This window comes from Bubalus bubalis, chromosome 18 (genome assembly GCF_019923935.1).
Source record: "Bubalus bubalis isolate 160015118507 breed Murrah chromosome 18, NDDB_SH_1, whole genome shotgun sequence".
Taxonomy (NCBI): domain Eukaryota; kingdom Metazoa; phylum Chordata; class Mammalia; order Artiodactyla; family Bovidae; genus Bubalus; species Bubalus bubalis.
Genome location: NC_059174.1, coordinates 59032114 through 59056192, shown reverse-complemented (window position 1 = coordinate 59056192; position 24079 = coordinate 59032114). Strand labels below are relative to the sequence as shown.

At 43.1% G+C, this 24079-nt stretch overlaps 1 protein-coding gene across 1 annotated transcript; it reads left to right on the top strand.

Annotated features, from left to right (window-relative positions):
• The first annotated feature begins 3989 nt into the window (after window positions 1–3989).
• Window positions 3990–23571, top strand: LOC102413681 (zinc finger protein 616). The gene is made up of 4 exons (XM_045163284.1): window positions 3990–4175; window positions 8990–9065; window positions 12656–12782; window positions 19184–23571. Exons 2-4 carry the CDS (start codon window positions 9030–9032, stop codon window positions 23263–23265), a joined length of 4245 nt encoding a protein of 1414 aa, XP_045019219.1. The 5' UTR covers window positions 3990–4175; window positions 8990–9029; the 3' UTR covers window positions 23266–23571.
• The last annotated feature ends 508 nt before the right edge of the window (window positions 23572–24079 follow it).

Sequence of the window (24079 nt, the reverse complement as noted above, 5' to 3'; positions counted from 1 at the left end):
GACTACTAAACTTGATCCTTGGATAAGTGGTATGTCAAGACATTTTTCTCCCTAGAAGTGTTAGTATGAAGCAGCCAGCCCATTTTAAGAGTTGTGTGGTTTATATTCTAGCTTGTCATTCCCACACAAATCCAGTTCTTCTTTACTTAAACTGCTTACATTAATTCTAATAGCAGGAATATTCCTGGGTCCATCCACCACCCCACATCAACCCCCACCCCACCCCCACAACCGCCTCACATCAACCCTCACGCACCCTCAGCCGTGCGGCCACACCAGGTTTCAGTTCCCTGACCTCTGAATCGCTTCAGCCTCATCCGCAGGAATCCTATTGTTAAGAGACAACCTTCTTCGTTTCAAACGTAATTATCCCACAGAATTTTACGCTTTTACTTTAAAACTGTTACAGTTATTTAAACTAATGAAGAATCTATGGTGCAACCCAAGACGTGTAAAACCCTCTGTGTGCGTGTGTGAGTTCTTAGTCTCTCAGTCGTGCCCACCTCCTTGGGACGCTACGGACTCTAGCCAGCCATGCTCCTGTCTATCGGGATTCTCCAGACAAGAACAGAAGTGGATGACCACGTCCTCCTTCAGGGGATCTTCCCAACCCGGCGATGGAACCCAGGTCTCCCGCATTGCAGCCGGATTCTTTTCCGGTCTGAGCCACCAGGAAGCCCTCAGGTACTTCTCAACACTGATAAGATGCCTCGGGAACCGAATCTACGTAGAAGTGCGCTGGTGTCCTCTAGGCTCCGCTCGGTCCGGCTGGTCGCCGCTCGGTTCATTTCGGGCCACTTCGGCCCCGCTCGGCTCCGCCCTTCGCAACCCCAGACAGAGGCAAGTCCTACGCCACGCCCCTCACACGCCCAGACGCAGGGTGGGGGTCCTGTGCCCCGCCCCTCACTATCTGGACGCAGGCCTGTCCTACTTCCCGTCCCTCACACGCCCAGAGGCAGGCGAGTGTCCTACGCTCCGCCCCTCGCTGAGGCTTTAGTCTTGTACCAAGGCCGGAGGATTTTTTGGCGTCCCTACACGACGCAGGCGAGTTTACAGCAAATTCTGAAGCCAGCTATTGGTAGGTGCGGTCGCCCCAGGAATCGTGAGGTAGTTTTATGTTTTATTTTTCTTAACTTGCGCCTGCGGTATCCCCCTCTCCTCCATATCCGTGGTCTTGGGTCACCTCGGACCTCCTTGTTCCCCCACCGTTCTGTCAGAGATAAGAAATCGTTGAAAATGCTTCCAGCTAATAGAGCTTTGATGGAGTTGAGTAGGAGTGGGTTGTCTTCTAATTAAAATTAATTGGAGAAGGGAGATTGTTTTAGAATTGGGAAGATGGTAACAGGAGTGCTGTACATAGTTGTGCGGGATGTAGATGTAGTTGTGCGGGTTATTAATAGGCTCAGGTCTTGGTGTGCAGCATGTGGGCGGATTGAATAAAAGATCTGTAGAGTAGAAGCCTGTTGAGGAATGGTATTCCTGTTAATGGGAGACTTCATATGAGGGCTGTTGCACGCATTGCTTCCAGCAGTTTATCTGCTCAGAGCGGAGGATACTGATTTTACTGTGGTTAGAGTGGCCAGAAGCTTTGGAATCTAAGGGGGTATGAAGGAGGCCCCCCTGTCCTTAAAGAGCTGGAGTATCTTCCATTTAGGTCTAAGTGGGGGAGGACACTGGGCAGTGACATTGGGGCCTCTCTCTCTTTGTGACTTCTTCACTGAGCTCAATCCAACCAAATCTCAGGGAGCTAAACTTTGAGATATCCCCAGTTGCTGGCAGGTTTTCCCTGGAGGACCAGCTTCTTGGTCTCCATACTGAGTGCCCAGCGTCCTCGGAGTTGCAGCTTGTGTGTTTCTGTTGCAATGCCCATGCCCAGTGGTCTCTGCCGTGTAGCCCTATTGCTCAGCTGTGCATGAAAACTGGTGAAAAATGGGAGAAAGTGGAGGGGAGCGTTGGGGTCTGCAGGAGAGCTGTGGGAAGAAGCAAGTGTGAGCCTCTGGTTGAGCCCCATGCGTGGCAATGGGTATGTTCCAAGATTAGTGGTGTGACCAAGTTCAAGCTGACTCTGTCCCCCGTAAGACAGGCCAGTGCTTCAGAGTGATTGTCATGGTCCGTGCACAGCTTGAAAAAGGATTTCCAGACATGAGGCCGAAAGGGAGGAGAATAAAGTTTATTAGACTGGATGACAATGTTAGCACAGAAGGTCAGCTCAAGGGAGAGTGGAACACTTTCCCAGGCTTGCAGCCAAGTTTTATAGCCCTAAGACAGAGAAAATTCCTACTGGAATGGTAGCAGTAGGTGATTGCTTATGATGCTGTTGTTGTTCAGTTGCTCAGTCATGGCCCACACTTTGCAACCCCATGGAGTGCAACAAGCCAGGTTTCCCTGTCCTCCACCATGACCCAGAACTTGCTCAAACTCTTGTCCATTGAGTCAGTCTTGCCATCCAACCATCTCATCCTCTGTTGTCCCCTTCTCCTCCTGCCTTCAGTCTTTCCCAGCATCAGGGTCTTTCCAAATGAATCAGCTCTTTGCATCAAGTGGCTAAAGTATTGGAGTTTCAGCTTCAGCATCAGTCCTTCCAATGAATATTCAGGACTGATTTCCTTTAGGATGGACTGGTTGGATCTTCTTGCATCCAAGGTACTCTCCAACACACAGTTCAAAAGCATCAATTCCTTGGTGCTTATCTTTCTGTATATTTCAACTCTCACATCTACATATGACTACTGGAAAAACTATATCTGTGACTATACTGACCTTTGTCAGCAATGTAATGACTCTGCTTTTTAATATTCTGTCTAGGTTTGTTACAGCTTTTCTTCAAGTGAGCAAACGTGTTTGAATTTCATGGCTGTGGTCACCATCTACAGTGATTTTGGAGCCAAGCAAATAAAGTCTGTCACTCCACTGTTTCCCCATTTATTTGCCATGAAGTCATGGGACCTGATGCAGTGAAATCAACAAATGTCTTTAAAAAAGAACTCAGAAGTGTTTATTAGACGCTGAGTCTGTGGTTCTTTTGTTCTAACCAATATGTGCTTGAGCCTTTCTCTTGTGTGTCACTGGGTTCTGGGAGACTTCAGCTTTTCTATCAACAAGAGACAGAAGAGAAAGACATATATCACATGGTATCACTTATCTATGGAATCTAAACAAAGGGTACAAATGAACTTCTCTACAAAACAGGAATAGAGTTGCTGACATACAAAACAAGGTATGGTTATCAGGACGTGAGAGGTGAAGGAATAAATTGGGAGATGTGGATTAACATACCTTTCACTTCATCTCGCTACTATGCATTAAGTGAATAAGGAATGAGGACCTACTATATAGCACAGGGAATTCTACTAAATACTCTGTAATGAGCTATATGGAGAAAAAAAAACCTTAAAAAGAATGGATATATGTATATGTGTTCTGTTGTTCCCTTGCTCAGTGGTGTCCAGAGTTTACGACCCGATGGACTGCAGCATGCCAGGCTTCCCTGTCCTTCGCTGTCTCCTGGAGTTTGCTCAAATTCATGTCCATTTTGTCAGTGATGCTATCTAACCATCCTGTGTCACCCCCTTCACCTCTTGCCCTCAGTCTTTCCAGATCATTGTCTTTTCCAATGAGTCCGATATTTGCATCAATTGGCCAAAGTATTGGAGCTTCAGCATCAGCATCAATCCTTCCAGTGAATATTCAGGGTTGATTTACTTTAGGACTGACTGGTTGATCCCCTTGTTGTCCAAGGGACTCTCAAGATTCTTCTCTATCACCACAATCCAAAAGCATCAATTCTTTGGTCAACTTTGTTTATGGACTGACTCGCACATCTCTACCTGTTACTGGAAAAACAACAGCTTTGGCATTAGGGACCTTCGTTGGCAAAGTGATGCCTTTGCTTTAAAATACACTGTCTACTTTTATGATACCTTTCCTTTCAAGGAGCAGGCCGTCTTTTCATTTCCTCACTGCAGCCACCTTCAGCAGTGAGGCCCCGGCCGTCGCCCCCTGGCCGCCTCACCCTCCCACTGTCCCCACACAGGCCTGACTTCTCAACGTCCCGCGCCCCTGACCGCCGGGCTTCGCTCGGCCCCGCCTCCAGGCCGCTCCGCCTTTTCACTGCGCGTGCGCACAACGTCACACACCCGGAAGCGGAGAGCCGCGAGCAGAGGTCTCAGCGCAAAGTGAGTTTCTCTTTTTCTAGTCAAGTCTTCCTCTCGCAGTTGTCTTTCCTCTGTACCGTGGGTTGAGGGTCGCTGCTGCATCTAAATCTCCGCTCCCGTCCCACCACCCCCAGCAAATTCAGATTTCCCTGTGTGGTCAAGAGGCGCCTCCATTTTGCTTTAAACTCGCTCTGAAGCGGATGCCTGCGTTTGTTCCCTGAGACGTCTCATTTCGCAACTCTTGGCTGCTTAAAACCAATTTCTGATCTCAGTGACTCCTCTGCCCTTCCTGCACCGCATGAAATTCTCTTGGGCGATGTGGGTTTATTCGCTCTGCGGTCCCCAGGCTCGCGCTCTCGCTCCCAGGAGGCCGCGCCGGCCCCTGCTCCCGGAGAGGCCGGGTTCTCTCCCATGTCCTGGGATTCTGGAGAGCCCGCCCCGCTCCTGAAACTCCCAGCCGCTCAGTCGTCGCGTCTCAGCTGGCCGGTAGTTCTGTTCCTCAGGCATACGTTTCTTAGACCGTTTCCCCCGACCCTGTGTTGGGGGAGGTGCCTGGGCCAGCCACGTGACACCCATGGTTCTGTGTCCCAAATACAACCCGCTGGAATTTGGCTCTTGCGGGAGGGGGCTTCTTCTTCAGTTGCCATCCCTTTAAATAGGAGGCCAGAAGGGGTCAGGAGAAGCAGACGGCGACCTCGAGAGAAATAGAAAATTGAAAATATCATGAGGGAAAAATGATGGCAATGAAGAGGATTGGTGAGGGACTTGCGAAGAGATAGCAACATGAAAGAGCCTTGACGGTAACGGTGGATAAATGATAGAAATTTAGAGAAAAGCAGGATCTCCAGAAAGTTAAAGGTGAGCAACATATGGAGATGGTGGTGTTGAGTGTGAGTCTTTGCGACCCCTGTATCTCCCAGAGTCTGCTCAAATTCATGTCCAGGGATGCTGTGTAACCATCTGACCCTCTGCCGGCTCCTTCTATAGCCTTCAAGGGAGACGGGCTGTAAATCACGTGTCCTAAAGAGGGCGACAGGGGAGAGGCAGTTCACACAGAGAGCCGGAAAAGGGGATACAAGAGTTGGAACCTTGACCTACAGACAATATCATGCTGGCAGAGTACTAGTGAACAGAAACAGTGACAGACTTTATTTTCCTGGGCTCCAAAATCACTGTAGATGGTGACTGCAACTATGAAATTAAAAGATACTTACTCCTTGATAGAAAAACTATGACCAACCTAGACAGCGTATTAAAAAGCACAGAGATTACTTTGCCGACAAAAGTCTATAGTCAAAGCTGTGGTTTTTCCAGTAGTTACGTGTGCTTATGAGAGTTGGACCATAAGGAAAGCTGAGCGCCGAAGAGTTGATGGTTTTGAACTGTAGTGTTGGAGAAGACTCTCGAGAGCCCCTTAGATTGCAGGGAGACCAAACGGCCCAATCCTAATGGAAATGTGTCCTGAATATTCATTGGAAGGGCTGATGCTCAAGCTGAAGGTTCAATACTTTGGGCTCCTGATGAGAAGAACTGAGTCACTGGAAAAACTGTTGCTGGCTAAGATTGAAGGTGGGAGGAGAAAGGGCTGGCATCACCGACTGGATGGACATGAGTTTGAGCAAACTCCGGGAGTTGGTGATGGACAGGGAAGCCTGGCATGCTGCAGTCCATGGGGTCCCAGAATCCGACTCTACTGAGCAACTGAACTGAGTGATTGGAGGAGCTGAGAAAGAAAGTGAGCTGAAAGGAAGCATTGCACTTGGAGGTGCCAAAGAGTTGGGAGAAACGGAGGGCAGACGTGGAGGAAGAAAGGCAGAAATACAGGGAGATTTTGGATTATCAGGGAGGTTGGAGAGAAAGCATCTTTATGGGGAACAGATGGCAGAGAGAGGCCAGATGGGAGTCAGGGAAGAAGTAGAGAAGAGGACAGGCACAGCAGGAGAACCGAGGAGAAGACAAAAGGAGACAGAGAAAGAAATAGGGAAACAGATAAACCAAATGAAGTGGAAATAAGTAGTGCGCAGGTGGTGGTGCAGACTAAATACAGAAGAGTGCTGAATCAATTGAATAAAGAAATAAGTCATGATATATTGATTTTTAGCTTTACAATGAATAAATTTAAATCTTGCTCCTTTAAATTATACAGAGGAGGATGGGAATTGTAATACTTCTGTCTGTAAGGCTTGTGGTTGTTGTAATTATTTGTATTGAAAGATAATATCCACGTGTAGAGTCTGTTGAATTGGGGAGTAAGGCAGTGACTTGACTCACAGAGGTGGGTCACCTGCTTCCCTTTTCCTGGTGTGGAGTAGAGGTTGTGGGAGAGGAGAAGTGGTTAAAGAATTGACAGACTGTTACTGCATGGTACCTTTTCAAGGAACTTTAAACATGTTCTTAGTGATGGCTTTCCTTTTTGCTTTCTCCTTTGTTTACATTTAATTCTTTTTTAGCTTGGGTTAAAGATTAGTTCATTTCAATATCTACTTTGTTGTAAACAACTATTCACATCTGAAAAGATTTCGTGGTCTCCTGAAATTAGTTCATGTTATTCTTTTGTAAATATGCTGTCTTATCAATTGGTTTTTATTTTTCTCCACTTTGTACCAGAATTTTTCAAAGAAAAAATTTTTAATAAGCTGATTAACTTAGGTTTGCCTCACATTTATTTGAAGCCCATTTCCTGTCTTCTCTTTACATTATATCTTGGAAACATTTTTTTGGTAACTAGTAAATAATTGTAAATTGTTTTGATGAGTACTTAGTAAGGATGTCAGTGATCTTTTTTCTTGAATCAGGACCAAATTTAACCAGTTAGTATGATGGTCTGTTTTCCTCTCTTTCATGTGGTCTGGTGACTAGTGAGCCGTGAGTTAATCTGATATTTACTCAGGCCCAGAAGCTGAGCTAAAGTGACTCCTGAAATGATTGGCCAAATTGGGTGTGTGACTGTGTGTGGCAGTTTTTCTTGGAGGGAGTTCCCACTTGTTATTAGAATTTGAAATGAATCCCAGTTTTCCATGATGCAAAGGACAACTGTAGGATGGAGGTGGGAGCATAAGCTCAGAGTCAGAGAGAATCATGAGCTGTCTTCTGTGAATAAAGGTCGATGTGAAGGGAGGCCTCCCACCTCCACTGGCTTCCCAGTGTCCTCAGAGCAGCATCTTGACTCCTCAGGTGGCTCCACAGCCCTTTGTCATCCTCAGGTCGCTGCCAGGGTCTCTAGCCTCATCCTGAGAGCTGATCCCGTTCTCATGGTCAGTCTGTCCTGGTCACATTTACGTAGTCCTTGTTCATAGACACCAAAACCTTCTCTGTCTCGGATCTTAGGTTTTTCTCCTACCTTTGGTCATTAAATTGTGACCGTGGCTCTCTCTCTTTCTGTTCCTTCAGCTCTAGGCTAGCGAGGTCTCCGCATCTCCTTCTGATATTCGCTGTCAAGTTAGCCATGTTTACTGCCTCTGTATCACCTTCATCAGGCATGCCCTTCTCCTTTAATTATTTGGAGTGGTTCCTGTTTTCCCTTTATGGAGTGTGCACTGTGTTCCTGTTCCTCCCAGGGTGCTTTCAGCATTTCACTCTCGGGGTGAGGACTAGGACTGTGTGATGGGCACTAGGACTGTGGGCTGGGCACACACTTCTTATTCTAGCTCCACCTTACTGCAGCAGGAGTCAAAATAAAGTCAAAATAAAGAAAGTCCCTGAATTTCTCCTTTGGTCTCTTAACTAATGCAGTTGATTAAAGAGCCCAGGTTCCAGGTCAGTAACATACACACAAGTGAACACACAAGTATATAATGACATATTGTGTACCCATAAAACTGACGATTTTTGTCACTTGGGACAATTGGATGAATGTAGAAAACATTGTGTTAAGTGAATTAAGACAGACAGGAAAAGCCTGATTCAATATGTGCTTCCATTATGTGGAATGTGAAAAAGTGAAAATCACTAGTAGCAGACGGTTGGATGGTGGTTATCTGGGGCTGGGAGGTTGGGAAGAAGGGGAGATGTTGGTCAAAAGGTACAGATTAGAGCTGTAAAATGAGTGCATCCTGGGGAGGTGTGTGCAGCATGCTGACCGTAGTTAATCCTGTGTCACTGGAAGTTTGACAGGAGAATAAATCATCAGTGTTGTCACCACACGCAAAGCACGGGAATTTGGAGGTGATGGATGTGCTGGTTAGTGATCTGTGATAAATATTTCAAAGTGTATACATGTGTCACATGGTCACAACATGCATGGAATGTATACACAACACCTTCTTGATAGGCCGTTCTATGTCAGTAAAGCTGGTAAAGAAGAAAGTGGCATGTGGGCTGGACTTGAATCCTTGAGTGGTATTCAACCCAGGCTTCACATGAGATCATGAGGCATTTTGCCTGGGCATGTTTTGTCCCCTCCCCCCATCAGATACGCTCCTCAGGTTCTCCGCGAAAGTTTCCAATCTACATTGAGCCCAGGGCTCTTAGCCTCCACTTATGAGACTGAGATCAGGCCCTGGGGGAGGGGAGGGCTCTCTGCTCTGAGTGGGGCTGGACCAGGGCCTGCTGTGTGACCTGAGGGGATTGTGGGGTCAGCGGAGTTACCCCTTGCTGCTGTGTACATGAGGCCTCACCAGGAGGGGAGTGTGATCCGAGGGAAAGTGTGGGAAAGTCCTGTGTTGGACTCTGTGCGGGAGTTATGGTCCTGAGTCCTCCTGAGACAGTGGGCCCAGAGGACTGTCTGCTCCTCATGGTGAGGGCTTCCCTGTGTGTGGGGTTGGAGCTCAGGAAGGGAGTGTGTTGACTCTAAGCATTAAACACCATGTTTTCCACCTTTTTGATATGCCTTGAAGATTCGTGTTACCTGAGGGTGAAGCCCAGAAGAGGAGGAACATGAAAGAAAACAAGTCAGGCATGACTCTTTCTCAGGTAAGGTCATATTCTCAGTTGATTCTCAATCTGTCCCTCCTGAAATACCTGTCTTTGGACTGGCTAATCTTCTCTGACTCTGAAGTGTCCTGTCTGACTCCTGTACATGCACACTCACCTGGGCCTTCCCTCAGGGCCAGTTGTCTCCACTTAGATCCCATCTCCCCATGACCTGATGACCTGGCCCTTGTGAGGGGGCTCATTGGCCACTGTTCTGGGAAGGACTTCTCACCCACCGGTTGGAGAGAGGGTCTCAGTGCTGTTGGGCAGCAGTGATTGCTTAGAACCCATCCGGATGCCCTGTGATTGCTTAGAACCCATCCGGATGCCCTGTCTGCTCTCTGTCAACCAGGGTAAAGAAGCTGCACATAGATGTGAGGTACTAACATCCACAGTACATGCTGAAATCTGGAAAAGAGGCCAAGGAGGGGGAATCAGTCCTGACTTTTTATAGTACATTTAAAACTAAATTAGGACCTCCTTGAAAATTTTAAGTGTTTGAGAGTGAAATGGAAAGTTCAGAAACAGACCTAAGTGCTAGAGAGTGTTTTTAAACTATGAAATGGAGTTTGCTGATTATTTATTCTTCCTTTTTGGCTGCACGATGCAGCTTGCAGGGTCTTAGTTCCTTGAGGAGGCATTGAACCTGAAACCCTGTGGTGGAAGTGCGAGATCTTAAACCCTGGACCGATAGGGAATTCCTCCAACTTTTCTAATCTTGATGGCAATATTCGCTCATGGAATAAAAAGATAAACTTTGGATTTTGTTAATAACTACATACGTATCACTAACAATAATATCATATTATTATATTTAAATATACTTTTCTGCCGTACTGGCTCTTCATTGCTTCAGTGGCTTTTATCTAGTTCTGGCGTGTGGTGGCCACTCTCTAGTTGTGGTGTGTGGGCCCCTCATTATGGTGGCTTCTCTCATCTTGCAGCACATGCTCTAGAGCGCACTGACTTCAGTAGTTTCACCTACTGGACTCTAGAGCTCTGGCTCAGAAATTGAGGCTCACAGGCTTATTTGCCCCTTGGCATGTGGGATGTTATTGGTCCAGATATCAAACCCGGGTCTCTTGCACTGGCCAGTGGATTCTTTACCACAGAGCCACCATGGAAGCCCTCATATTATTTGTAAATACAGGTATTTTTATTCTGATTAGAATAAATCTTCTGTATATTATTTCCTCCTTGTTTTTCATTTTTTTGAAGTAGTATAAGATAATGTTGAGGATTTCCCTGGTGGTACAGTGGATAACAATATGCCTGCCAATGTACAGTGCACGGGTCCCATCCCGTGTCCAGGAAGATGCCTTAGAGCAACTATGGTCATGTGCCACAACTACTGAGCATGAGCTCTGGAGCCCGGGAACCATAACTACTGAAACCCACACACTTTAGACCCTGTGCTCCAAAACATGAGAACCCCATGCACTGCAGCTGCAAGTACAGAAAGCCTCCTCACAGCAACAAAGGCCCAGCAAAACCAAAATAATTAACTTTTTAAAAAGACATAGAATGTGGACAAATTACAGAAGTACAATTGATTCATTTTTAATGTCCCAAAGATGCTGAAATACAGATGAATAAAAGAAAATGAGAGTGTCATCCCAGAATGTGTCAAAAGGCATCATCTTGGAGTAGGAAATGGCCACTCAGTCCAGAATTCTTTCCTGAAAATCCCATGAACAGAGGAGCATGGCGGGCTACTATGAGGTTGCAAAGATCTGACACAACTGAGCAACTAAGCAACGACAACCTCCACAAACAGCAGAGTGAGCTCTGAAAAACAAATCTAAACCTCTGATTTACCTCCTGCAGATTCTTCGGTGACTTATAGTTACTTTTGGAATAAAGTCCTAAATCCAAAGACCTTGTAGAAAGCAGCCTCTACCTGGCATCACCCCTCTTTGTTCCCTCTGTCCCAGTTAGACTGGCTGACTTTCTGTTCACAAAATACCTTCCTGCCTCAGAGCCAGCACTCAGGCTGTTCTCTCTGCTTGCAACACTCTTTCCCACCTTGCCAATCCTAACTGTTTCCTACTCATGGAGACCTTGTGTGATTTCTTGATGTACGTCAAGACTTTCCAATAAATCTCTTAGCACCAGGCCTGTTTCAGAGCACATGTTGCAATAGTAACTTTAAAATTATGGATGTAATTGGGTGGCTGGCTGCTAGACTGTAAGCTCCATAATGTTCACTGCTGTACTCCCAGTTTGGGGCCCACGTTGACACTCAGTAAATTTGGATTGAAAGAAAAAATAGACAGGTCTTCCTTGTTTCAACCAGTTGTGTGTTTACATTTGCATGTGTGAGTGCATGGATCTGTAATTCCACGGTTTTATTACAGAACATCATCTCATAAACATGTTTTATGCTTTGTAGCAGTTGAAATTGTATCTTAAGTGTTTTCCATTCCCTTAAGTTTTTTTTACCTCTTTACGTGAATGATGGAAACAGTAGTAAGAGTATTGACATTGTGTGGTTGGTGGGAAGAGCGGGTGACCCTGTACAGTGACCATTTATCCTATAGTCGTGTCCGACTCTTTGTGACCCAATGGGCCATACATAACCCTTCAGGCTTCTCTATCCCTGAAATTCTCCAGGCAAGAATACGGGAGTGGGTTGCCATGCCCTCCTCCAGGGGGATCTTCCCCCTGTAGATATCAACACCATGTACCCTGCATTGCAGGCGGATTCTTTATTGCTGAGCCTCAGGGCAACCCAGATACCTACATATGATACTGCATATTATAGTGTTCCCTGTGCATTCAGAAGGAGGTAGATAGTAAATTAATTTGTGAATATTTTTCTGTCCATCTATCATGTCTGTCTTTCCGTGGCTGGCAAAAGATCTGGGATTCTACACCTCCATTGCACTTCAGCTTTCTTGAACTTGTTTCAGGTATTCTCAGGGAACTCTCTCTGGATGCACTTTGCTGCTCTGGTACTTAACTCACTGATTCCTTAGGTTCAGTCGTCAGTCCCAATCACCTGACCTCAGGTGCTGTTGCCTCATTTCTTAACTGTTTGAGCGAATTCTTAGAATGACAGGATTTTTGCTCCAGTAAGATGGACACAGATCTTTCTCTAACGTACTGTCATGCTGATGATAAGTTCATCTGTGTAAAGTCTTTAGAGTAATGCTTAGTGTGTAGGAAGTGCTGAAACACTGTTATCAGTGTGATGACATCATAATCATCACAATGTGTGTTCTTTGAAAGCCCCTGTGGACTTTGTTGTCTCTGAAGACACCGGTCTTGCTGTTACTCATCTAGATAGTGAATGTCACTCCATGTGTAGAGTGTAACACTTTTGCATAGACAACTCACAGATTGAATTTTATCTGTATATTCTTCATGTATTGTTCACACAAGTGACAAATTCATATTGATTGGAAGATGTCATAGTCTTATGAATCAACAGGAAATTAGAGACCCACAGTTTGTCCAAATAGCTTTTAATGGATCTATCAGAATGTTACATTACCTGAATTGATCCTTACCTCTCTTACCTTTTCTCATTTTGTGTGAAAATAAGAATCCTCCTGAGCGCCTGTTAGTGAAATGTGCTTTCATTTCAGACACAGTTGACTGTTGAGGATGTGGACATCAAGTTCACTCCAGAGGAGTGGGAATGCCTGGACCCTGCTCAGAGGGCCTTGTACTGGGATGTGATGGAGGAGACCTACAGGAACCTGCTGTTTGTGGGTGAGGATCGCTTCCCTGTGAAGTTGGAATTTGGTTTGGGGGGTATCTCCATGTTTTCCCTCTGTGTCTCTTGGCAGCCCATGTTTTGCTTGACTGAGTTCATAGCCTTGTTGACTCAGACTTGAAAAAACTTTGTGACTGGCATGAGGTGTTTAAGCTCGTCCTTTCTTCAGGTGATCTGTGCGCTGTGTGATACACAAGTTTCTCCACATCTTGAGTATTTATAAAGCTGATTTCCAACTTTGAAATATTGAATTCCCTGTTTTCTACCCCTTTGTTCTTAGTTCAGTAGTTCTTGGAAAGGAACTAGATACACGGATGCCTGTGTGCTCAGTTGGTACAGTCGTACCTGACTCTTTGCGACCCAGTGGACCATAACCCTCCAGGCTTCTCTGTCCATGGGATTCTCCTGGCAAGAATACTGGAGTAGGTTCCCATGCCCTCATCCAGGGGGATCTTCCCTCTCAGGGGTCTAACCCACGTCTCCTGCGTGGCAGGCGGATACTTTACCTTTGAGCCCTGTGGAAGCCCAGTTATCTGTATTATACTGTATATTATACTGTTTCCTGTGCATTCAGAAAGACGCTGATAGTAAGTTAATTTGTGAATATTTTTCTGTCCATCTGTAATGTCCATCACTTCTTGGCTGACAAAAGAGGTGGGATTCTACACCTAGCAATGCAGGAGGCACAGGGTCTAGGTCCTCTCTAAAGCAGGCCTCTGAGCTTGCTTCTAACCTGGCTGGACACTGCCCTGACTGCCTGCTGTGAGTGCAAGGCTTGCAGCACCAGAGATAAGACAGGGGACAAATCTTGAGATTGTTGAGGCCTTGGAGGGGCCCTGGCCTACTCATCCCCAGGCTTAGCAACATTATAGATTTTGTAAGACAAACAAATAGCACTAACAGAAAAACAGAGGTGCTATTTGCTCACAAATTGCTGATGATAACAGCATCCTGGGATTATAAGGGGGAACCTGAAACTGCAACCTTTGAAGTCTCACCCACGAGACCGTAACATGCTGCCTGGGACCTTTTCCCCACTGGGTCTCCAGATGGGCTGTGTCCCAGGACTTCCCAACGCTGTTTGAGTTTGGATGTTGGTCAGAACCTAATTTGGTGATGTATCTTCTGCTCTTTCTACTTCTCTTTGCTTTTATTGTTAGCATATTGAAAGTCAGCTTGATAATTCTATAAGTATGTGTATTATTTATTTGTACAGAACAAGTCACTAATTTTGTTAACAAATCTTTGAACCTGAGACGAAAGTGACAACTTTTGGCAAAACTTTAATTGGCCCTGTGAGCAGTATTTGTGAGACAGAATGCCACTCTGTAGGAAAAAGGAGATTAAGGTTGATGACGTTTTTATTCCCTAATGTGAAAGTTCGCCTTACTACTAGTTAGCTCATACATGGGACGTCTACACTGGATGGTGTGAGAATTGGAACCTTAAATAAAGAGGGCTGTACCCTTAGAAGTTACTAAATGTTTGTGACTCTTGCCCATTGAGAAAGGATAAGAATCTGCCCTGCTGGCTGAGAGTCTGAATCCTCCTCTCCTATCATAAGGTACATAAAATGAAAGTGAAAGTCACTCAGTCCTGTTGGACTCTTTGCAACCCCATGGAATATAGAGTCCATGGAATTCTGCAGGCCAGAATATTGGAGTGGGTAACCTTTCCCTCCTCAGGGGATCTTCCCAACCCAGGGATCAAACCCAGGTCTCCCCTTCATTGCAGGAGAATTCTTTACCAGCTGAGCCACCAGTGAAGTAATGTGAGGTACATAAAGGTAAATTATAAAATTGTCGGAAAAGAAGTTACACCTGGAAACAGAATTGTGCAATTAGTGAGGATGATTGTCCATATTACAATGTCAAATTATATTTCAGCTGATCAGCTCCTCACTTTTTAAGTGGGCTCTCTCTTGAGCTGACCCACAGCTTTAACAGTGTCCACCACTGCCCTTTCTGTCTCTGTTAAAAATCTTTGTCCTGTTGTGGCCTTTCACCCCTCTCAATCCCTCTGTCTCCCTCTCCATCAGCTAGTCCCCTGATGAAGCTAACTTCCCCTGTGTCTCAGTGGGGGGATGGGGGGGGGGGGCAGCTTCCCCCACTGCTGTCCCCACTCTGGCAAATTTCTTTACCCCTTCAGATTGTTCTGATCAAGTGAAGACCCACATCTACCCAGAGGGACAATCCAAGATTTTCATCATCCATGTGTCCCTGTTACCAGTCAATTTGAGAACTATTTGATCTGTATTTTAGATATAAAACTATGACTATAGAAAGGGATGATAACGTTTTTGACACAGGGATTGCTGTGATATTCTTTAGACTCTGGAGAATACTGGTTAAAATGATTTTTCTTTTTTCTTTGAGAGTACAAAACAATTTCTTTTTGCATATGGAATAAAAACAGCTGGCTTCTTAAAAAGCCCTGCCTACAGAAAAGCTTGAAGTTAACCTTTACCAGGGATCCCAGATGACTCTAGTGGTAAAGAAGCTGCCTGCCAGTGTGCGAGACGCAGGAGATGTGGGTTCAATCCCTGGCTAGGGAAGATCCCCTGGAGGAGGCAATTGCAATCAACTCCAGTAGCGTTAGAGAGACGTTTTAAATCTGTCTGGATTTATGTATGTCTCAGTGTGTGTCTTTGATTTTGGATAATATTGCTGAGGTTTATTTGTAAATGAGCTCTTACTCAATTGGCTTTAAAAGAAAGTCAGCACTTGGCTCAATGGTAAAGCATCCACCTACCAGTGCAGAAGATGGATTCGATCCCTGGTCTGGGAAGATTGCACATGCTACAGAGCAACTAAGCCTGTGCAGCACCACTACTGAACCCCCGGTGCTCTAGCGCTTGTGGTCCACAAGAGAAGTAACTACAATGAGAAGCTTATGCACCACAACTAGAGAGAGTAGTCCCCACTCGACACAAGGAGAGAAAGATGGAGCAGCGACAATGATCCATTGAAGCCAAAAATAATAAATAAATTTTTTAAAAAAACAGTAAGTGCATACAAATCAGGTTCACGTGAACTGAGAAATATTCGATATTAAATATGTAGTATTAATGTTTGCTCATCTAATAAAGACATATCTTGAGTCATCCACATTGTGTAATACTTCTATTGTATTACACCGAGAGATTTTGGACTATTGATGACTATTCTGAGATGCTGTCTATAATAAAGCAAATGTTTTTAGAAGCTATCACTGGTATTTTTGTTCACCAATCTAGAAAATGCTAATAGAAAGCATAGTTCATGATTGCTTAAGGAAACTAAGATGGGTGTTTTCAGTAAAAAAGGTATGAGAAATGAAATTGAGTTTGGATGCTCATAGCAGTGAGCGGAAGCTGGAAGCAATGTCTTTGTTTCTCAGACTGAGAGTCCTGATCATTGGACCACAGCAGCCAACAGTTAGGGCTAAGGTCCCTAGTCTTGCCTGCCTAGTCAAGAAAGAATTCAGATGAAGAGGCACAAGGTAAAGAGTAAAGGAAAAAGTTTATTGAAAGGAAAAGTACATGCAGAAAGACACATGGGCTAGCTCAGAGAGAGAGCCCCACCTTTGGGAAGTGTTAATTCTTTAGAAAGGTACAGTTTTCCAGGTCTTCGTGTCCCCTCAGGCCAGTCACCTTCCTTTGTCCCCTCTGGTTAATTTGTCTCAGCACTCTCCCCTGGGGTGCAGACGCATACCCTAGCCAAGATGAATCTCAAAGTGGAGGCTTCTGGGAGGACCAAGACTCATTATGGCCTGGAATTATCCTCTGACTTGACCTCAACGAACTTTTGTGCACATATGTAGTGTCTCCCTTAATAGAAAGGTTTTTTTCCCTTTCTTTGTCCTTGCCATGATTATTCCCTTGAGGTAAGAGACAAAGACTGGCCATTTACCCTGTTTTTGTTATAGATTCCTATAGATTCCTCAGCTGGAGGCCAGCTATGTCTTATCTCAGCAAGTGCAGAGATGAAGAGACTGATTGTAGATATTCAACCTGTAGCCCATCTGTCTCCTATGTGAAAATTATATTTTATTAGGGAAAAACAAATTAAGTCTGATTTACAAGTGGCTGTTTATAAATGAAAAAAGTCATTTAAGGAAAAAAAGAGTGAGAGGTTTATGGAAATTGGATTCCAAAGAAAGAAGTCCCAAAGGGTAGGTCTTTATATGATCTTTACAGTGTGTCATTTGACTCCTGTTAATGTTGTTGCTTCACTTTGGGGAGCAGGTAATAAGGTGTTTCAAAGGGGTCTGTTTCCTCTTTGTCCCCTTTCTGTGCTGGATTCCATGGGATGTCCACTTTTGGTCCATGTAGAACAACGGTAACACCTCCAGAGCCATAATCCTTGGAGCCAGCCTGGTTCTCTTCCTATTTGCTGCACTTGGGAGACCTCATTGGAAGAAGGGGAAAGACTGGCAGCTCTTCAATTGCATTTGGTGTCTCAGATCCTACACAGAGCTGCCTTCAACCTGTCTTCCTGTTCGGAGCCCTCAGCTAGTCCTGTTGTTACTGCATTTACTACAACCTTCAGGGGTGTAAGTAACAGGAATGTGGTTTGGATCTTCTGTGATTGTAACTCAGGAAACCTGTAAGGACAGTGGACATTGAGGTCCTGTCTTGGATCCCCAGTGATGCATATATGAATCAGGTGGCATGTTCCCTCCTTGCTCATACTGTACAAAATGACCCGTGCTCATCCACGGAACCACATTTTCAGGACACGACCTGAATTGAAATGTGGGGGGTGGTACCTCGGAAACCATTTCTAGGTGAGATGGCTGAGTAAGGCTGTTAGTTACGCAGATCAGTTCTTGTGTCTCACTTGACCTTATCTTTTTAAACTCCTGGAGTTTGTTGTAACCTTTTGTAATCTGCTTTGCACAAGTGGGCCCTGGTGGTTAAGAACATGTATGAGTCTGTAGGTCTGGGTTTCAGCCCTGCTTTGCTCATTCCTTTCCTGTACCATGGGTTGTGTACATGAACCCTGTGTATCCACTACCTTTATTTGAAAAATTGAGTTAATTCATGCTCTTAGTTATCATAGAATTTTGACTGTTTTACTGAAAAGGTCAGAAGTTACTTTTTTTTTTTTTTTCCTGAACCATGTGGCAGATGTGATCATAGTTCTCCATTCAGGGATGGAATCTGTAACCCTACAGTGTAATCATGTAATGCTATCCACTGGACCATCAGGAAATTTGCCTCAAAGGTTACTTTTACATAAAATGTCTATTTACTTCATGTCATGGTTATTGTAGCATGTCTCTTTGTCTGCATTACATATTGTATATTGTTAGTTTATATTTCCCTTCCAAGAGTTTGCCTCTGACTCTAGTTAATAAGTTTTCAAATAATATTCCTTTTTTTTATAGCAGGTTCTTTATCTCTGAGCCATAAGGAAGTCCCCAAAGCTTGTTCTTTTACATGTATCTTGGAGCTCATGAACTGAGTAAGTTAAGGATTCTGTATAGATAGGCAATTGCTGTATTGAATGGCTGTTATTTAAGTAAAGAATGTTTCATATTTTTAATTCTTTGTCATTAAAAGATGATGGTCTTTATGTTTTACACAGTATAACTGACATGAACCACTTCTTGTTATAAAATGTCTATATGTCTGTTTGCTTATAGATTTATAGGAGGTATTTAGAAAAGTGTTCTTTCTTTTGTTTTTAAAATTATTTTAGGGAATTCCCTGACAGTCCAGTGGACAGGATTCAGCATTTTCACTGCAGAGATCCTGGGTTTAATCCATGGTCAGGGAAGTAAGATGTCATGAGCTTTGTGATGGGGAGTGGGGGGCGGGGGGTGGAGCTGTTTTAACAGATTCTTTATTTTCACTATGCAGTGCTTGTTGAACAGTTGTCAACTGCCATTTATGTTTTACAATATTCGTTAGAATGCTTCCTTTGGATTATTTACCATTACAGGGTATTGCCTTTTTGATCCTTGCTTGGTCAGTCCCTCAGTCCTGTCTGACTCTTTGTGATATGGAGTGTAGCCTGCCAATCTCCTTGTCCACGGAATTTTTAGTGTTTTTTCTCCTCAGTTATGAGACAGAAGCGTGTTTACTGCCAAGTAGAATGAGCTTTGAGGTCATGGTGGGAAAATACCTTTTTCTTTGAGACTTGACATGAGTTTGCATAAAATGAATATTTTCCTGATTGCATCTTTGAAACTTGGGTATGCTAAAATTAATTTGAATTATGCGTGATGACTTTTTTTTGTTAACAAATTCTATTTCTTTGTAAATGTTGCTTATATTTCTAAGTTCATCATCGGAAAGTTTCTTAATTCTGTTCAGGATGGGTATGACTTTTGGTATAATATGTGTTCAATATGAAAGAATTTATTTATGAATTGTAATTAATAGGATACCTATGTTCTTTATATCTTGTAGATGTGTCTCATATACATATGACCAAGAAATTACAAGCAAAAGGAAACAGTGGAAAAGGAAAAAATTTTCAAACAATGATGTTTGGAAGAGCTGAAACCCATGAAATCAAAGATTTTTTCCTCAGGAAGATAGAGGAAACTGTGCATGGTTTTGAGTGTCTGTGGACAGATGATGAAAGAAGTGACAATGGAATATCTATATCCCATAACAAAAATCTCACTGATGGAAAAGATCATCAGAGTAGAAATGATGCAGCAGATAAGCCTGTTGAAAGGCTCGGATCAAGCTTTCATGATGAATCTGAAGGGACAATTTTTGAATGTAGTCGAGTTGTGACGAATATCAACAGTAGCACCTCAGTTTTGCCAATTCAGAGAACTTGTAGTGTCCGCAAAAGCATTTCTTATAAACATGAGAGTCCTGTTGTGCATCCCTCAGAACAGGCCCCAGACTGGGAAGCATACAAGAAAAAATCTTACAAAACTCGTGATTGTGGCATAACCTTTCTTCAGCACTCAGAACTCACTAGACATCAAAGAATCCTTACAGGAAGAAAACCATATAAAGCTGACATAGGTGGCAAGGCCTTTAATGATAATGAGAGCCTTGCAGTTCATCAGAGAAATCATACTGGAGAGAAACTGTATAAATGTGATGTATGTGGCCACAGCTTTAAACAGAACACAGCCCTTCAAATTCATCTGAGAGTACATACTGGAGAGAGACCATATAAATGTGATATATGTGGCCACTCCTTTAAGCACAAGACACACCTTCAAAATCATGGGAGAACTCATACTGGAGAGAAGCCATATAAATGTGATGTGTGTGGAAAGGCCTTTACTCGCAAAGAAAGCTGTGCACTTCATCAGATCCTTCATACTGGAGAGAAACCATATAAATGTGATGTATGTGGCCGTGGCTATACTCGAAAGTCACAACTTAGAATTCATCGAAGAGTTCATACTGGAGAGAAGCCATATACATGTGATGTGTGTGGAAAGACCTTTTCTCGCAAGGAAGGCTGTGCACTTCATCAGATCCTTCATACTGGAGAGAAACCATATAAATGTGATGTGTGTGGCCGTGGCTATATTCGAAAGTCACAACTTGGAATTCATCAGAGAATTCATACTGGAGAGAAACCATATAAATGTGATGTCTGTGGAAAGGCTTTTACTCGTAAAGAAAGCCATGCACTTCATCAGATCCTTCATACTGGAGAAAAACCATATAAATGTGATGTGTGTGGACAGGCGTTTACTCGCAAAGAAAGCCATGCACTTCATAAGATCCTTCATACTGGAGAGAAACCATATAAATGTGATGTATGTGGCCGTGGCTATACTCGAAGCACACAACTTGCAGTTCATTGGAGACTTCATACTGGAGAGAAACCATATCAATGTGATGTATGTGGCCATGGCTATCATCGAAAGTCACAACTTGTCATTCATCAGAGAATTCATACAAGAGAGAATCCTTATAAATGTAATGTATGTGGCTGTAGCTTTACTGGAAAAAGACAACTTAGAATTCATTGGAGAATTCATACTGAAGTGAAATCTTACACATGTAACAATTGTGGTAAACATTTTTTTTCACTGTTTTCCTTAAATAAACATCAAGCAGTTCAAACAGATGAGAAAGCATGTAAATGTAATTTGTGTGGCAAAATGTTCAGTTCCAGGTGTTATTTAGCAGTTCACCAGAGAACTCATACTGGAGAAAAACCATATAAATGTGATGTGTGTGGAAAGGCATTTACTCGCAAACAAAGCCATTCACTTCATCAGATCCTTCATACTGGAGAGAAACCGTATAAATGTGATAGGTGTGGCCATGGATATACTCGAAAGTCACGACTTGTAATTCATCACAGAGTTCATACTGGAGAGAACCCTTATAAATGTGATGTATGTGGCTGTGACTTGAATGAAAAGAGACAACTTAGAACTCATCATAGAAGTCATACTGAAGTGAAATCTTACAAATGTAATACCTGTGGCAAAAGTTTTTTTGCACTGTCATCCTTAAATAAACATCAGGCAGTTCAAACAGATGAGAAAGCATGTAAATGTAATTTGTGTGGCAAAATATTCAGTTCCAGGTGTTATTTAGCAGTTCATCAGAGAACTCATACTGGAGAGAAACCATATAAATGTGATTTATGTGGCTGTGGCTATCCTCGAAAGTCACAACTTGTAATTCATCAGAGAATCCATGCTGGAGAGAATCCTTATAAATGTGATGTTTGTGGCTGTGGTTTTACTGGAAACAGACAACTTAGAACTCATCAGAGAATTCATACTGAGGTGAAATCTTACAAGTGTAACAACTGTGGCAAACGTTTTTTTGCACTATCATCCTTAAGTAAACATCAGGCAGTTCAAATAGATGAGAAAGCATGTAAATGTAATTTGTGTGGCAAAATATTCAGTTCTAGGTGTTCCTTAGCAGTTCATCAGAGAATTCATATTGGAGAGAAACCATATAAATGTATTGTGTGTGGCTGTGGCTATGCTCGAAAGTCACAACTTGGAATTCATCAGAAAGTTCATACTGGAGAGAAGCCATATAAATGTGATGTATGTGGCTGTGACTTTACTGGAAGGAGACAACTTAGAAATCATCAGAGAATTCATACTGAAGTGAAATCTTACAAGTGTAACAACTGTGGCAAACTTTTTTTTGCACTGTCATCCTTAAATAAACATCAGGCAGTTCAGTCAGATGAGAAAGCATGTAAATGTAATTTGTGTGGCAAAATGTTCAGTTCCAAGTGTTGTTTAGCAGTTCATCAGAGAACTCATACTGGAGAGAAACCATATAAATGTGATGTATGTGGAAAGGCCTTTACTCGCAAAGAAAGCCATGCACTTCATCAGATCCTTCATACTGGAGAGAAACCATATAAATGTGAAGTCTGTGGCCATGGCTATACTCGAAAGTCACAACTTGAAATTCATCAGAGAGTTCATACTGGAGAGAAGCCATATAAATGTGATGTGTGTGGAAAGGCCTTTACTCGCAAAGAAAGCCATGCACTTCATCAGATCCTTCATACTGGAGAGAAACCATATAAATGTGATGTATGTGGCCGTGGCTATATTCGAAAGTCAAAGCTTGGAATTCATCAGAGAATTCATACTGGAGAGAATTCATATAAATGTGATGTATGTGGCCGTGGCTTTACCGGAAACAGACAACTTGGAATTCATCGGAGAATTCATACTGAAGTGAAACCCTTCCAATGTAACAGCTGTGACAAACGTTTTTTCACTCGGGCGTCCTTAAAAATACATGAAGTAGTTCATACAGATGAGAAAGCACGTAAATGTACTTTATGTGGCAAAGTCTTCAGTTCCAGGTGTTACCTCGCAGTTCATCAGAGAACTCATACTGGAGAGAAACCATATAAATGTGATGTGTGTGGAAAGGCCTTTACGCGCAAAGAAAGCCATGCAGTTCATCAGATCCTTCATACTGGAGAGAAACCATATAAATGTGATGTATGTGGCCGTGGCTATACTCGAAGCACACAACTTGCAGTTCATCACAGGGTTCATACTGGAGAGAAACCATATAAATGTGATGTATGTGGCAAAGCCTTTAGAGTAAATGGCAGCCTTACATCTCATCGGAAAATTCATTGCCGAGAGAAACCATATAAATGTGATGTATGTGGCAAGGCCTTTAGTGTAAATGGAAGCCTTAGAACGCATCAGAAAATTCATACTGGAGAGAAACCATATAAATGTGATGTGTGTGGCAAGGCCTTTAGAGTAAACGGAACCCTTACATCGCATCAGAAAATTCATACTGGAGAGAAACCATATAAGTGTGATGTATGTGGTAAGGCGTTTACTATAAATGGAAGCCTTGCAACTCATCGGAAAATTCATACTGGAGAGAAACCATATAAATGTGATATATGTGGCAAGGCCTTTAGTTTAAATGGAAGCCTCACATATCATCAGAAAATTCATTCCGACGAGAAACCATACAAATGTGATGTATGTGGCAAGGCCTTTAGAGTAAAAGGAAGCCTTACATCTCATCAGAAAATTCATACTGGATAGAAAGCATATAGATGTGATGTACGTGGCAAGGTCTTTAGTTTCAAATCAACCCTTGCATTTCATCACAGAATTCATATTGCAGGGAAATGTTACAAATTAACAATGGTGACAGAGGTTTTAGTGCACAGTCATCCTTATCTCTCCATCAGGCAGTTCATACAAGAGAAAAGCATAGAAATGTACCTATGTTCTCCCATTCTGAAGGCTGTCTTTTCACCTTGCTAATAGTTTCCTTTGATGTGCAGAAGCTTTTACGGTTAATTAGGTCCCATTTGTTTATTTTTGCTTTTATTTCCAATATTCTGGGAGGTGGGTCATAGAGGATCCTGCTGTGATGTATGTCAGAGAGTGTTTTGCCTATGTTCTCCCCTAGGAGTTTTATAGTTTCTGGTCTTATGTTTAGATCTTTAATCCATTTTGAGTTTATTTTTGTGTATGGTGTTAGAAAGTGTTCTAGTTTCATTCTTTTACAAGTGGTTGACCAGTTTTCCCAGCACCACTTGTTAAAGAGATTGTCTTTAATCCATTGTATATTCTTGCCTCCTTTGTCAAAGATAAGGTGTCCATATGTGCGTGGATTTATCTCTGGGCTTTCTATTTTGTTCCATTGATCTATATTTCTGTCTTTGTGCCAGTACCATACTGTCTTGATAACTGTGGCTTTGTAGTAGAGCCTGAAGTCAGGTAGGTTGATTCCTCCAGTTCCATTCTTCTTTCTCAAGATCGCTTTGGCTATTTGAGGTTTTTTGTATTTCCATACAAATTGTGAAATTATTTGTTCTAGCTCTGTGAAGAATACTGTTGGTAGCTTGAT